This window comes from Mastomys coucha, unplaced genomic scaffold, assembly GCF_008632895.1.
Source record: "Mastomys coucha isolate ucsf_1 unplaced genomic scaffold, UCSF_Mcou_1 pScaffold18, whole genome shotgun sequence".
NCBI lineage: Eukaryota > Metazoa > Chordata > Mammalia > Rodentia > Muridae > Mastomys > Mastomys coucha.
Genome location: NW_022196900.1, coordinates 29366774 through 29382184, shown reverse-complemented (window position 1 = coordinate 29382184; position 15411 = coordinate 29366774). Strand labels below are relative to the sequence as shown.

The window sequence follows — 15411 nt, the reverse complement described above, 5'->3', positions numbered from 1 at the left end:
AAATATATTTTATAACAGATCACATGATTTCTGTATTTTTCCCTATTTTGAGAGAAGTTTTTATTTCTTAGGTCATCATATGCCAGGAAGTGCTGTACCATGGGTACAGTGTATTTCTATCCAGACTCTGAATTTTAGCTGAATGACTTGCTCTGAACACTAGACTTCGAAAACATGGTACCTACCACATCTACAAAGATACTTCTCTTAACTCTTACTCCTTTACTTTTATGATGTGCATGTCATATTCCTGAGACAGACTATGTGTGCCTATAGCGTAAAAGGAAGATGTCTGAAGCATAAACAAAGTGTAGTCAAAATGAAGCATGAACTAGAGATAGATGCTGGTGGCCATAAGCTACTAGAAATTTGAACTTATTTGTCACCACACAGTAATTTAACAGCTTACTGATATTTGAACATCAGAGCAGATAGTGTAAGCCACATTTATTTTCTGTGGAGTGTTTCAGTTACTTAATTCTGGTAATGTGAGCTGTCATTTTCAAAAGACAGATTAAGTACTCAAAACTTCTTGGTTGTATTTTAGCTTGGGCACATGCTAAGAGAATCTACATTAGCCAATCCTGAGGTACACACGCAACTAACGCTGGTTCAGTTCTGTCTTAGATAAGCTTTGCAAAATTATTTCAATAGTAGGGGCTCTTCCTTTCGTATTTCACTGAAGTGTGTGTGTGTGTGTGTGTGTGTGTGTGTGTGTGTGTTTTCTTGTCACTATACATTATAATTTCATCATCCATTACTAGCCTCTGGAGTTGGACACTATGTCTCATTCATGTTTCACACTTTTGGCATTTCATGCAGTACTTGGCTTCATACAATAGTGAATGAAAGGACATTATAGGTGCAGATGACGTTTTGCATTTGTCCTTATCATTTATCATCTAGCACTGTGCTTGTAAGTTGGAAAGAATGGAAAGAAATAAAAAGCTCAATTATCCCCAGGAATCATAATTTTTGGAAATGTATCTAAAACAAAATATGTGTCAAAATGAGTGTTCTTTAGTGCCATTGTTCTCTGAGGATGTTTCCATCCTCTGTATTTTTTTAAATCTAGCCTTTTCTGAGTACTTGCATTTATAACTACTAAGATGAAGTTAAATTATATTCAAATCTCAAGTTATCATTCTGAGGATGAAGATGTAGTTCTACTCAGATGTGCTGAAGCTGGTCAAACTCAGCATAGAACAGAGATCTTCTGTGAAACTGTGAAACATAGCCTTTCTAAATGTACCTTCATTCAAACACATTTTCCTGATACCAATAATGTGCTAGATGACCAGAGAAATGCTCAAGATGAATGCCTCTCATGTTCTGAGGTCTGTCAGAACAAGAACATGAACATAGGCACACAAAATATAATGCAGTAAGTGGTTTTTTTAGAATTTTAGATAAGTACAAGTTATTTTTGGTTTCTTGCAGAAGGCCTTCTGAGGCTGCCTGTGGCCTAGACGGAAAACAACAAGAAACATGGCAAGGGCAGAAAAATGGCATCAGTTGAACATAACTTACATATTTTAATGATACATATTTTACAATTTTGAAAGTGCTATTTGACTTCATTTTTAGAATCATTAATGTATGATTTACATATAATTTACATATAATAACTTACACTCAGCAAGAAGTTTACTCTTAACCACAGTTATCCTTTGAATTTTGGCCAAAATATACAGCCATGTAGAGCCAAGATGTAAAATAGTTCATGCTATTTTCATGCCATCCATACAAAGGAAGCTTTGATCAGCAAAGTGATGATCAGGAAACGTAAGCCACTTAATTTCTCTAATGTTATTTAATTAATAAAATTTTGAGGTAAAATTTGAAGGGGAGGTGTAAGGCCTCTCAGGTTGTAGCAATGAAGAAGCATTGGATAAGGCAAGACCTTGGAGACATACATTAATCAAAAAATCAAACATCCTCACTCTTTGGGGTATTATATTTGTTTTGTTCCTGAATTCTATAAACAAACCTCTGTTTAAACAGTAAATATCTCTTTACTGATTCAAGAATATGTTCATGCTGAGATTATATAAAATTGAATTAATCTATGTTGGTCTTTATTCACTGGTGATTTTGTTTATATTACTTTAATTTTTACAGTGTTGAAATACTCATTTAAAATTGTCTCTTGTCCAAATATATTTTATCACATAAATATTTTTTTCATTTTTATTTATTCTTCATTGAGTATCTTCTCTAGTAAAGATTAATTCTCCCCAAAACACAGACAGTATTTCTTTCCTTTGTCTTCTAGAGTTCTAGAGTTCTTCCTGGAACACAATCTAAAATACATTAAATGGTTTGTATAATGAAGGAAGGAATGCAAATTAAACCATTAGTTTGGAACAACTTTCAATGGTTAACTCATATAAATGGTTACAAACATTATTTTAAGAGATCAAGATGAGTACTTGTCTAGGCTTTGGTACATGGCCTGCCTTGCAGCAGTTCAATTCTTCCATATGTACTGCCTTACAGTAGAACTCATTCATAAAAATATTCTGTGTTTTTGCTTAGCCATGTTATGCTAACTCCTATATGTGTCAGTATGGGTAACCTTAACTTGTGTCAACAAACAACCATAATATCTATGATTTAAAAAGGTGAATGTTTGTTTCTTACTTTATAAGAGGAGCACAGGGTCTGTAGCTCAATAGGACTCCTTTCCTCAGATTCTTCTATGTGGAATACTATTGGTCTTGTGGAAAGAAATACTGATCAATTAGCATGTTGGTTCATATTGTCTTATTTTGGTATTGACATATCACCTTGAGCTTGAGAAATCCACTCCATATGAATATGTCTCAGTTCAGAGGTTGGAATATGTTAGAATGTTAAAAAGAAGGCTTTACAGGAAAGGGTACAATATGAGTTAAAGGTAACATGGCCTACTACATGTCGTTTGATAACTTAGTCTACCACACGGCATTTAGATTTTGTCCTTAGATTAATAACTCCTATCATGTTATCATTCAACACTACTTCAAAGGCTTAAATGGTTTTTTAATTTTGTTTTTGTTTTTTTTCTTAATCTGTCAAGGAAATTTGGTTCGTTCTTCCAAAAATCTGACAATAAATAATTCCATTATTAATTGCCCTATAATCTACCTTGATTTTTATCTAATTATTCAAAGTCTATATTCCCAAGATCCTGCAGCCTAGTAGTTGGTTTTCACTAACATAAAATATTCCTACTAGAAGGTGCCATGTTCTAGTTCTTACATTGAAGGAGACATAATCCACCCTTTTCTCCCCCAGGTAACTGTCTTTCTTCATTTCCCAGAGTGTAAATGACCCATCACAGAGACAGGGCTGAACTTCTGAATGAGATCATAGCCTTTTCGCCCTTTCTGCACAGTTTCACTTGGTGAATTATTGTCTTATTTTCATTCCACTCCAATGAGCTGTCAGCATTGGATACTGTAATTCACAGCAATAGAAACACAAACAGATGGGTAATTGACCTGCATGCCTTCATTACACTGGAGTTCAGCATGGCTGTGTAAGCCATAAAGTCCTTTATCTGCCAATATGAAATCCCCAGCCTTGCACAGAGAAGCGGATCAGGCTTATGGTTTGCAATAGGTGCTGTCCTTGTTGTTGTTCATCCCACCTTGTGCGTTTCAGAAATCAACAGGATTTGACAGGCAGAACTTAGTGGGTAAAAGATAACATCTGGGATTCCTGTAGGGCTCAGAGATACCTAGAGGGGGGCAAGTTAGATACAAGGACAAAACAGAAAAATATTTATATGCATCTTAAAGAGAACCTGTATCTTCCCTCTTCCTTTTGGCACTGCAAGAGACTATGAATTTAATAGCAAGTGATATTTGTCAGAAAGAGAAATGTCACTCGAAAGTAGACTGGCTCAGATAATTAGGATATAGAACAAAGTAAAGTAAATGAAAGCTATACTAGCTCATGACGGTGCCTTAAATAAGACTTAGAATCCTCCCCCATATTTACACATTGACCGGTATTTGATCCATGTTTGCCCTATGTGGTGGCATTTACAGCTAGCCTTCTTTGTCAATTCATATTATGCTCCTGCTTTAAAACGATTTCTAGGGACTGCAGGAATGACTCAGTGCTTAAGAATGCTAACTGCTCTTTCAGAGGCCCCATATTTGACTCACTGCAACTACAAGGGATGTCCCAATTGTTTGTAATTCTTCTGATCTCTTCAGGCTCCTACATGCATGTAGTGCACTTGCATACATACAATAACACATACATACAAATAAAATTTTTTAAAAAATCGATATTTAAAAAAAACAACCCTTACACCACATTCATAAGTCTTCCACAACTGCTTTATCAAATCTCACTGTCTTGCACCCTCCCAAATAAATCAGTGAAATGGTCAATGATTTGTTACCATTAGTTACCATCAGTTAAATATTGCCAAGCACAACAGTACTGTAAAATTTTAATCATCTGTCAAAGTTTCAAATTCATTTTTACTGAATTTTGTGCTTTAGGTTTAAATCTGCAAATAGCCTGTTTCTTTAGAGAGGAGGAAGCATGCATCAAATGTATTAGCATTCTCTTTTTTTCCCCATCGATTCCATGTACATTCCATTTGTAAATAGGAGGATGAGGCTAAGAGCTCCTGTAATGAATTCACAAAAGCAAGTTTGGAATCAGAAATGACAATTGGGCTATATTTGCTATATCTTTAGTGAGATTTTGAGTTCTGTTTAGTATTTCTTTTTTGAGAATTAGATGTCCCTAACCCCCCAAAGCATGGTCATCTGAGTCAGGTTCCTAATTGATAAAATATCAACTCTGTCCTTGCTGTTCTTAGGGGATGTGACACAGATTCTCTGTGCATTCTTGTGTTCCTTAAATAGTCCTTAACCATTGAAACTCTACAGCACTGGGTTCTCCATTTATCTTTCTGTACCTCAGAAACCTATATGTGAGGACAAGGAGCTTCAGCAAGGTTGCTTTAAGAATTGCTATAGCCGCCAGAGGCCACAGGTTACTTGGGTTCCCAAAAGGAAAGATGGGGCTACATGGGTAGGATGGTGAGGGAAGAATAATGAGACCAAGACAAAATTTCTGATCAAGGTCCAAATATTCAGACTTAAGAGTCTGAATGTATAAAGGGAGAGGACCCAGCTCCCTCTATGCCTGGATCTTGTCTCCTCATCAGTGTCTTATTACTTGTCAGGAACTCCTCAGGCAGACAGGCTCAGCGGCTTAGCGGCTCAGCAGGTGGTGACTCTTTGTAGGAAGCTGCAGACATGGCTGGACAATAGATTTCACCAAGGTGGGAAGGCTCCACCTTACCTGGGCTAGCTGGCTGTGGCAGAGCAAAGTCTGAATCAGCCTGCTCCAGACTGGGGAGAAGGCACAAATTGCTTTGCCTCCAATGAGCTCAGATCTCTCATTTGCACCATTCATAACTTCAGTTTGTGTCTAAGACACAAGAATGTTTTCTCCTCTAAAGGCTTTTGAGGAAGTAAGCTATAAAGGGAAATGACTGTAATCAGAAAATAAGGTAAAGAATAGCTTGATTCTCAACTGGAATTTCTGTTGCCTGGAGCCTGTCCACATTCTAGATGATTTTTCCTGTGGGTTCCTTAATCCCATGTCTGTCTTTCCACTATTAAAGGTATTCCAAGGAGGGTTCTAATTTGGCTCTCATAGAGGTTCATATTTTGAATTGTGATAAATGAGGGAAGGCTCATACTTAATGCACAGCTAATTATGCCAGTGCCTTATAAAGTTTGAGCTATACAAGATGCTGGAGGTTAGCTAATCATTCAAAAGAGATCTGTTTGTCACACTCTCTGCACCATGAGGTCCAGAATCAAGCTGTCATAAGTTCTAGTGAGAATTGGCTTTCTTCATGTAGCTACCTTGTTATGGAATGCCCATGTGGCCTTTCTTGAGCATACTCAGTGAAAGAGAATGTGATTGTCTTATTGGATTCTAAGCTTAACCTCATTTCCTAACCAGTTAGAATTTGAGGATTCAACCAATGAATTGAAGGGGGGGGTGGGAGACATGAGCTTTTGCATCATAACATTGGATCATAACACACAGTGTACATTCTATACTGTTCAGGCTTTTGGGGTTTTTGGTTGTACTTGCTTGCTGTCTGCCTGTCTGTCTGTCTGTCTGTCTTTTTTTTCTTTCTTTTAACCTAACTAGTTTATACAGGAAAGCTACAACAATTATACTTCAGAAAGGCTAACACGCTGTGCAGTTGCCATTCACTAAACCTATGGTTGACTAGTAAGCTTTCATTGTCATCAGTCCATTTTGACTACAGAGGCAGAAGAACCCTAAAGTATTTCAAAAAGTTGAAATATTACAGATTTGAATCACGATTCTGTTATTTTAATTGTGAGGCTTTAAGCAGATCATTTCACTTTTCATTTGAGCATCCCTAAAACCTAATAAATCAACCTAATTTTTGGTAGGATGAAGAAGAGAATTGATGAATGCCAGCAACCTCAAATGGACTTAGGTTAAATTGGAGATCTGTCAGAAAAATGTAGTCTTCTTTTCTTCCAAAAATTGGCCTTTTAAGATGGGAGGTGGAAATCAAACAGATTAGTAAAACAATTTAAGTCAACACTTAATCCTAGTAAGGCAAACACCAAAGACATTTGAACTCCAATAGTGTGGGGAGGTCTATATTTCAGAACATGGGAACCAGGCAGAGACTATCAATATAATAGGATTGATAGATTGGAAAGACTGCAACCCTGCAAAGGGGAATGCGTACAGACAGTATGATGTGAAGTCTGAGGAGATGACGAAGGAACAACGACGTGGTAGTGTAGCAAGCTGCAGCAATGGAATTAAGGACTTTTATCATAAAAATCCCTGCAAATTACAAAACACATTATGAAATGGATGGAAGGATGATAAGCTTGAAGTTGGGTGGGTGCACCTGAAAAGGACGAGGCAAGTATCAGGAAAAGCAGGGAGTATTCTTGGGTATTTCTGCCTGCTCGTGCATTCCACACATTCTTGATGGTACATCACAACATTGCCCTTCAAAGAGCAGCTAGACTTGAAAAAAATTAATGAGGTTGAAGGAAAAATATTCCATATGTTCAGCGTGGGCAAGGTGGTATTCAAATGTAACACTCAACCATTGCCTTTCTGAGTTGTGAGGCAAAATTTACATGCTTGGCAGTAAAATGTGGCTTTCTCTCATTTTCTCAGTTTTCCTTCCTTCTTCCTTTTCCCTCTCTATTTTTCTCTCCCTCGCTCCTACTACCCACCTCACTGTGTGTGTACGTGTGTGTGTGTTTGTGTGTGTGTGTGTTTGTGTGTGTGTGTGCATATTGGAGACGGGATGTTTTGGGAACCAAGGAGATAGAATATTTCACCCCAGCCGGCAGCTGTATATCTTTCAAAAAGTGCTTCCACTAGCCAAATCCCCCTCCAAATTATTTATGACTCCCATTGAAGCTAGCAGGACTTGGGCACCAATCTAGGAGGTCAGCAATGGCTCTCTTTGTTGGACACAGGTCACTGGGAGACAACTCTAGCTGTGACTGCTGTGTGAACCTCCGCTGCCGTAGAAATGGTTGTGTAACTTTAAACAGTAATGACATTTTGCAGAAAAGTGCTTTTTAATTGCTATGTCTTCATTATTCTCTTTTGAAATTTGCCCAGGGGATTCTGCCTCTGAGACAGCTCGGCATGTTCTGAGTTTCCATTTTTAAAGAGCAGCCAGTGTTCTGTTTCAGCTGCTCTGAGAAAACCCCCAACTCTAAATTTTATCTGTTTTCAGTTGCATTAAATGGGGTAGGTAATACTGCCTTTTGTATCCTTGCCAAAAGGAGAAATGATTTGATGCAATTTTCTAAAAATGCTCTCCCAGAATTCCTTTTGGGCTAGGACCAAGAATAGAATATCCTATCTTCTACAAAAGGGAGAAAAAAGTGATGAGTTGTCTGAAAAAGTAGGACTGAGAATATAGTCTGTAGAGTTCCTTTAAGCAACAGAAACATAACCCCAATCCATAGACACAGTTGCCTATAGGGATCAGCTAAAAATAATTTTTGCTTTGGAGGAGAAAATGGCAACATAAATGAAGCAACTCAATAATGCACCCTATAATGAACTGCAAGCTTGCTTTGGAAAGTACTTTAGTTGGTTTGAGTTTTCCAGCCTTTGGTATCTCTCTCACCATATTCATATACTGTACCATTGTGACTGATCACTTGATCTCATGGGGAAGCCTTGCACAGTGGTAAAGAGTCTATCCAATGTCATGACAGACCACTGTCCAGCATCACATCATTCTCAGGATGCCTTCTAAGTAAGGTCAGGTACACCATACTAAATAAACACTCCTCTGCTTCAGCAGGCAGAGAACCTAAACCCCCCTCCTTAAAGGAGATCTGCAGATGTTTAAAGAGTCCCTATGCAATCTTTATACTGAAGTTTGTACTGAAGGTTTAGTCATTTCATCAGAGGAAGGACATCAGCATCGCTATCATCTCCCTCACCAGAAGTTTCTTTAAATCAAAAATAGGAACTGCTTAAGTTGGTAAAGGTGCCAGATATCAGACCTCAATCCCTGTGATGAACATAATAGGAAGAGCAAATCAACTACTGCAAGTTGTTCTCTAGCTTCCACACATATGTTGTGGCATGGGTCCGCTACATATACATATATACACAAAATAAGCAAATTAAATAAGTAAGCATCTTACAAACAAGAATTAATAATTCAGTGTGTGTGTATGTATGTGTGTATGTATGTATGTATGTGTGTGTATATGTGTGCTACCAACTGCTCCACACAAATTATAGATATCTTTGCTTTCTTCTTCTAGATGTAATGTAGCTACTACAGTATCTCCATTTGAACATAAGAGAAAGTGGAGTTTTAGAGATAGTATGAATAATTTTCTTGGGGTAATTTTGGTATAGAACTCTGTGGTAGCAATGGCCAACTCTTCATGTGGGCTGTGGCTTCCTGCTATAGACATACTGAGACTCACTCAGGTCTGTTTCTCATGGAGCAGTCAGCAAATTCTATTGTATTGTTTCCATATGGAACCAGAGTAGAAATTCACTGTATATACAACCATAATAGTCATATACATTATATGTAATCTGCAAGAAGAAAAGCAAGTTTATAAACTAAAAGGAGAGTAAAAGCAAGAACTCATGTGTCCAGCAACTCTAGAGTGAGCAGGATTGAAGAGTACTCCAAAAGCTCAAGTGAGAAACAAATACAAATATAAATAAGAGTACAACTCCCTTTTTAAAACCGTAAAGGTAAAACAGAGGTAAAACTGTAAGTCCTCTGTATGCTGAAGTCTAAAACTAATAGCTTCTGCAAAGCAAAGGGCTCTGTCCTGGACTTGACTTGTTTGTCCAAATTTGCCTTTCGGTCTGGCTCCCTTAGGCTCAAGCACTCACTTGGCTCATGTTTCTAGGTACCAGCTTACAGCTTCTGCCGAGATAAACCCCACTCAATCTTCCACTCTAAGGAATAAAGGTCTGATTATTGAAATATAGAAGAAGATCAGATGGTGTAGTCAGGGGTTCTCATCTTATACCCACGGATTAGTCTTTGTCTTAGTGTTCCTTTGTGCCTTCATTTTTAGAGCACACAGGACAAAATTAGTATCTGGGATGCTCTTTTTCACAAAGGTTTTAGTTTGATAGCATAAGCCCTTATTCAACATTCCCCTTTAATTACATCATGCTCGCTCTTGAAAAACTACTAATGTGTATTCAATGATCCACATGGTAAACACATGAACTGTAGTGCATAAGAAATTCTTTCCTGCCTTCTGGCCTCTGTAGCCCTCTCAGTCAGTTTTTCTACTACATCATACTCCTATCGTTTGGAGTTTGTTTCATGCAGTTGGACTTCCCAGGTACACGTCCCCTATCTTTGCCCATGCCGTTATTCCTTTAACCATGGTTATCTCTTACGTACTTTCCAACAAGCCCAAATTCTTTCTCCTATGGAAAGCTGACCTTGCAACCTGAGGTACATAGTTTCAGGATCACTGCTACCTGACTTTTTCTGTGCCTCTTTCTGCTTTAGACCTGTAAACCATGTTATAACGACATGTGCCAATATATATCTCTGATGATAATATTGTAAATATGCTTATAAAATATCTCACTGAACATTGTAGTGTATACCATCAAACCCAGCAATTGGGAAGCAGAGACATGGAGATTTTTGAGAGTTTGAGTTTGAGGCCTGTGTGATATGCATACTGAGCTTCAGGAGAGCCAAGGCTGCCTAGAGATTCTATTTTTTTAAAAAAATAAAATTAAAAAGAAATCTCTAGAAGTAGTGGGTAGCTCATGACATGTTCATATATAGAGCCTAAAAAATTTCAAGAAAGGTAAAGAAAATAAATGAAGATATAAGAAAGATAAACAACGATGTTATGCATTCAATAAGGGTTTTCTCTCCAAATAGAAGAAAATATATATACATTAGAACATCTCCAGGCTTATTAGTAATTTAACAGAGCAATGTTTGCATTTCAAAGAGAACCAAGGTCATGATGACCTTAGACAGTGAATTATAAGTGATGCAACTGAAGGCCCCATGGTTGTTGCCAATCTATACCTAAAAATGGTCTGGAATATTTTTATTCCAATATACAGGGAAAAAACCTTACAGCACCAGATTCTTGTCACCTTTGGAGGGTGTTAATAAAACACCTTTTTATCCTTTCTGATTTTCCTTTCTTGCTGTTTCTAACCAGGTCTTCAGATAATCTTCCCACAGTATCTGCAAGAGAAGTTTGTTCAGTCGGCCTTGAGTTACATCATGTGCAATGGCGAGGGAGAGTATGTGTGTCAGAACAGCCAGTGTCGCTGCCAGTGTGCGGAGGAGTTCCCGCAGTGCAACTGCCCCATCACCGACATCCAGATCATGGAATTTACACTGGCTAACATGGCCAAGGCCTGGACTGAAGCTTATAAGGACCTGGAGAATTCAGGTACACATACTACTACCATGAATGCCTCTGGCCAAACCTAGAAAATGATATCACTTAACTTCAGTTAAGACTGATGTGAGGGGAGTTGAATAAGGGCACTTGTTCACGTTCAACGGTTCATGATCAGGTGTAGTAGCCCTCACAAAGCAGTTACACATTCAGTCTCCATAGAATGAAACAGTGCTTATCATAAGGCAATGTGATTATATGATGTATTGCCTCTGTTGGACTCACGACAAGGTAAGACTGAGAAGATATCTACCCAGAGTGGAGAGGCAGAGGGTGTTATATTTATTCCCAAGTCTTTGTTTATGTATGAATGTGTGTATAAACGTAAGTGTGGGTAAGTATGAATTAATAAAAAAGCACACATAAGTATATATAAGTATGTGTGTATGTGTGTCTATATATGATTATAAGCACATGCATATGCATAGATGTGCATATGTGTCTTATTTGTGTATAACAAGATAGAATTATGTAGGTACTTGAATAGCACACAGACTAACAAAACTGAAAATTTCTTTTTTAATAACTTAGCTATTTCCTATATTTCCTGGTTCAAAATAATGAGTTACAGGGAAGAAAAGTCAGTTATTCAAGGTTGGGAGTCGGGGTAAGGTCTAAAGTTGGACCTCTGTCTTCTTGAAGCTTTGAATCCTCTCAGACATGACTATATAACCATGTAAAAGATGCCAATGATTATGAAGTTTCAAGTGTCTACGGACTAAGGATTAGGAGCAGCTAGCACAATGATGCAGATATGCAGGCAGTGTGACTAACAAAGTGAATGAGGTGATGAGCCTAGTGCCGATCAGGGAGTGGATGTAGAAGTGTACAGAATGGCTTGCATGTATAGAAGGGGAATTGCTGGTTGTCTCAGAGAGTTTAATAGAAAATCTGAGATGATGTCCAGGAGCATAGCTTGAAGATGTGTATTAGATAACATTCTGGTTGTTGGTATCCTTTTGGTAGAATACTCAAGAAAGTCTGAAGTCAAGACGATATAGTCAGTTTTAGACAGAATAAGTTTAAAAGTTCTTAAGATTTCCACGAAACCTCACTAAAACATAGTACACTTATAATATGTATTTTAACATCTGTTAAGTGAATAACCTTATCAATAGAGCATTACATTTTGTGATACAATTTTATATATCCTGTCTGCTACAATTACATGAAACCAAGTAGGGTGTGTATCTCGGGAGCAGTAAGGACACCAGAAGTCACACTCTTCCCTGACTTTACACTCTTTGTAAAGAAAAGCATTGGTAATGGAGTCTCTGACCTCAAACGCAGTTGTCACAGCAGTCTTTTCAACTTATTAATTCTACTGAACTCTGTAGGCATGTGCCCCATCATCTGATAAAGGAGAAGTCATGTTTATGTTTTGAGTATCTGAAGCCATTTAAGTCTTTAGCCACAAAATCCTTTGACCAAACAAAATCTTATCTCAGAGCCACTGGGTATTACAAACAAAAGTAGAGTTTCACAGCTGGTGATTTGAAATGATTGGTTGCCATGAACTTGAAACTCCAGCTTGCCAACATATAGGATCCACCAGAGATTCTGCTCCTCCAGGGTCATGCAACTTGGATGGAGCACCTATGGATTTGTTATGAAGCTACATCCATTAGTCTCTTTCAAATTCTTGGATCTGTGAAGCAATCATGATAGAGGGTATTGTGGTGATTCTTGGCCTCAAACAAACAAAATAGATTTGACAGACTCCTTCTAAAAAGAACTGCTACTAATTACTAAAATTCCAAAAGAAACACAGGCTGTCTGCACTAGTAATAAGGAACTCTAGTTTCAAAAAGAAGCTACTATGAGTGGATGAGTAAGGGGACAGAATGTGAGATGCTGGAGAAGAGGAAAATGCTAAATGACTTGTTTTGCTCCTTTTCCTTATAAGGTATATATACATGGATCTCCTGCACAAATCCCTCTGAAAGAAGTTCTCAATTTAACATATATCCACTTATTGAAACAAATATCTACATCATGAACTTGTACTTTTTCCTTATATTTGTTCAAGTCCTTAGCCTTAATGGCTTAGCCCTGGAACAAAAATAATAATGGCTTTTTTGATGGTTTCACAATTTCTAAATTTGTATTAGATACTTTTATAACAATTTGACAGATGTATGAGTGAGAGCCCCATATTCTTCAGTTATCAATATGGTATTTGATTTTTTTTATATTTGACTATCATTACAAAGTTTCTAAATATCTGGCTGAAAACATTTGTTTTTAGAACGTTTTTCCCCCCTCTCAGTATGCCAAGAGTCAAGGTTTCTGTCTGTGTATTGAGAGGAAGTACAATATGTTAAGTGAGAGCATGTATTCTAGATCAAGGCTGCAGTTTCACCTACTCGCCATTGACTCTATGTGAGTTAGCTACCTCCTTTGTTCCAAACCTCTAGAGAGAGATACTATAGATATGTAACTCCGAGCTTTGCTGTGAAGATCACTTGTGAGTTCCAGGTGCTTAGGATTCAGTTCTGTAACTGTTGAGAGCTATGCTAGTAGTCCTTATATAAATAAAATAAATATATGCATAAGACTAAAGTTTCTTTGCATGTTTAATAGCATGGAATAAAAATTTTCAGCTGTAACTAATGTGTTTGGTTTTGTTTTGTTGTTTCGATTGTTTATTTATTCATTTCACAGCTTGATCCAAGATCCCTTCCTCATCTTCTCATACTCCCACCCTTATATACCCTCCTCCTTTCCCCCTTCAGCTACTCTTCAGAGAAGGAGATGACCCCAATTGGTACATACTCACCCATACATACATCGAATCACAGCAGGTCTAAGTGCATCTTGAAGCTAGACAAGGCAGTCCAGCTATGAGAAAGAAATCCAGAGCCTTCAGCATAGTCATAGACAGCCCCCTCTCCAATTGTTGAGGGACCCACATAAAGACCAAACTATACATCTGCTACAAATGTATAGGGAGCCTCGGGGACTGACCCATGTATCCTCTTTGGTTGATAGTTCAGTCCCCTTGGGCCCAGGTTAGCTGACTCTGCAGGTCTTCTTATGGTGTCCTTGACCTCTAGGTCTCCCTTATTCCCTCACCCGATTCTTCCACAAGACTGCTCAAGCTATGGCTTGTTGAGCTGTGGCTCTCTGCATCTGTTTCCATAAGCTGCTGGATAAAGCCTCTCAGAATACAATTATACCAGGTTTGTCTCTGCAGACAACACCAAAAATCATTAATAGTGTCAAGGTTGACTCTCTCCCATTGGATGGGTCTCAAGTTGGGCCAGTCATTGGTTATCCATTTCCTCAATCTCTGTTCCATCTTTATCCCTGCATTTGTTGTAGGCAGGACGAAACTGGGTTGAAGGTCTTGTGGGTGAGTTTGTGTTCCCCTCCCTCCACTGGGAACCCTATGTGCCTACAGGAGGTAGCCAATTCAGACTCTATCTCCCCCTACTTAGGATCTCAGCTAGGGTCACCCCAAAGACTTCCAGGAGTCTCCCCTGTCGCAGTGCTGTCCCCCACTGATTTCTGTTGTCTCTTTCAGCCTGCCCCACTTCCCCACACCTGGTCTCTACCCTATTCCCCTTTTGACTCACCCCCCACCCAGTTACCTCCTTCCAGTTACTTCAGATTTCTCTTTCATTTCCCCTTCTGAGTGATATTTAAGTAGCCTTCCTTGGGCCCTCCTTGTTACGTAGCTTCTTTGGGTTTATAGATTGTAGCATGGTCATACTGAACTTTATAGCTAATGTCCACTTACAGATGAGTTCATAGTCTTTCTGGGTCTGAGGTATCTCACTTAGAATGGTATTTTCTAGCTCCATCCATTTGCCTGAAACCTTTTATCTGCAAAATGACCCATATTTTGTTTCATTTTCCACAGCAGTTGAGAAGGACATTGGGGAAGGATGGTGTGCCTGAGAAAGTGTCAGAGTAGATAAGAGCAGGTTTTACTCTTGGGTCTTGAAGCTCTGTGTGTGTATCTTTCAAAACATCCATTTGTTGTTCTGGGCTTTAGTTTCCTATATATGTGGATCAAGAAATGCTGAGCTAGGTTATTTATAAGGTTCTGTCAAACTGTTCCCTGAGATGTTGCTCATAAATTCAAATTTTGGGAACAAGAACTGAAACGCTTACCAAGGGACCTCTTACCATGTCTTAAATTGTAGTTTCCCAGCACTGGAGAAGATGCTATATGGTTGACACCTAGGACTCCGAATGACAGTTTGATCATGAGTGTAGAGTTTCATTTTCATCGGTTCTCCATCACTCCCACAGGTTCCCTCAAAGAGAAAGATTCAGTTGGGAGCTAATATGGTTTTAACACCACTCTGGATCTACTAGAGTCCTGTACTTCAAAGGGATTTGTTCACTTATCAGGCAACAGTATCTGACAAGAACTTATTAACACTGTTTTCTTCACATTTATTTTCAGTTAAAA

General features: G+C 38.3%; 1 protein-coding gene across 1 annotated transcript in view; it reads left to right on the top strand.

Annotated features, from left to right (window-relative positions):
* Brinp1 (BMP/retinoic acid inducible neural specific 1) overlaps nucleotides 1-15411 on the top strand; it is a 185357-nt gene that overhangs the window by 135403 nt on the left and 34543 nt on the right. Inside the window, exon 6 of the mRNA XM_031377667.1 lies at nucleotides 10743-10979. Coding sequence (XP_031233527.1) covers nucleotides 10743-10979 — 237 coding nt within the window. The remainder of the gene's footprint in view (nucleotides 1-10742; nucleotides 10980-15411) is intronic.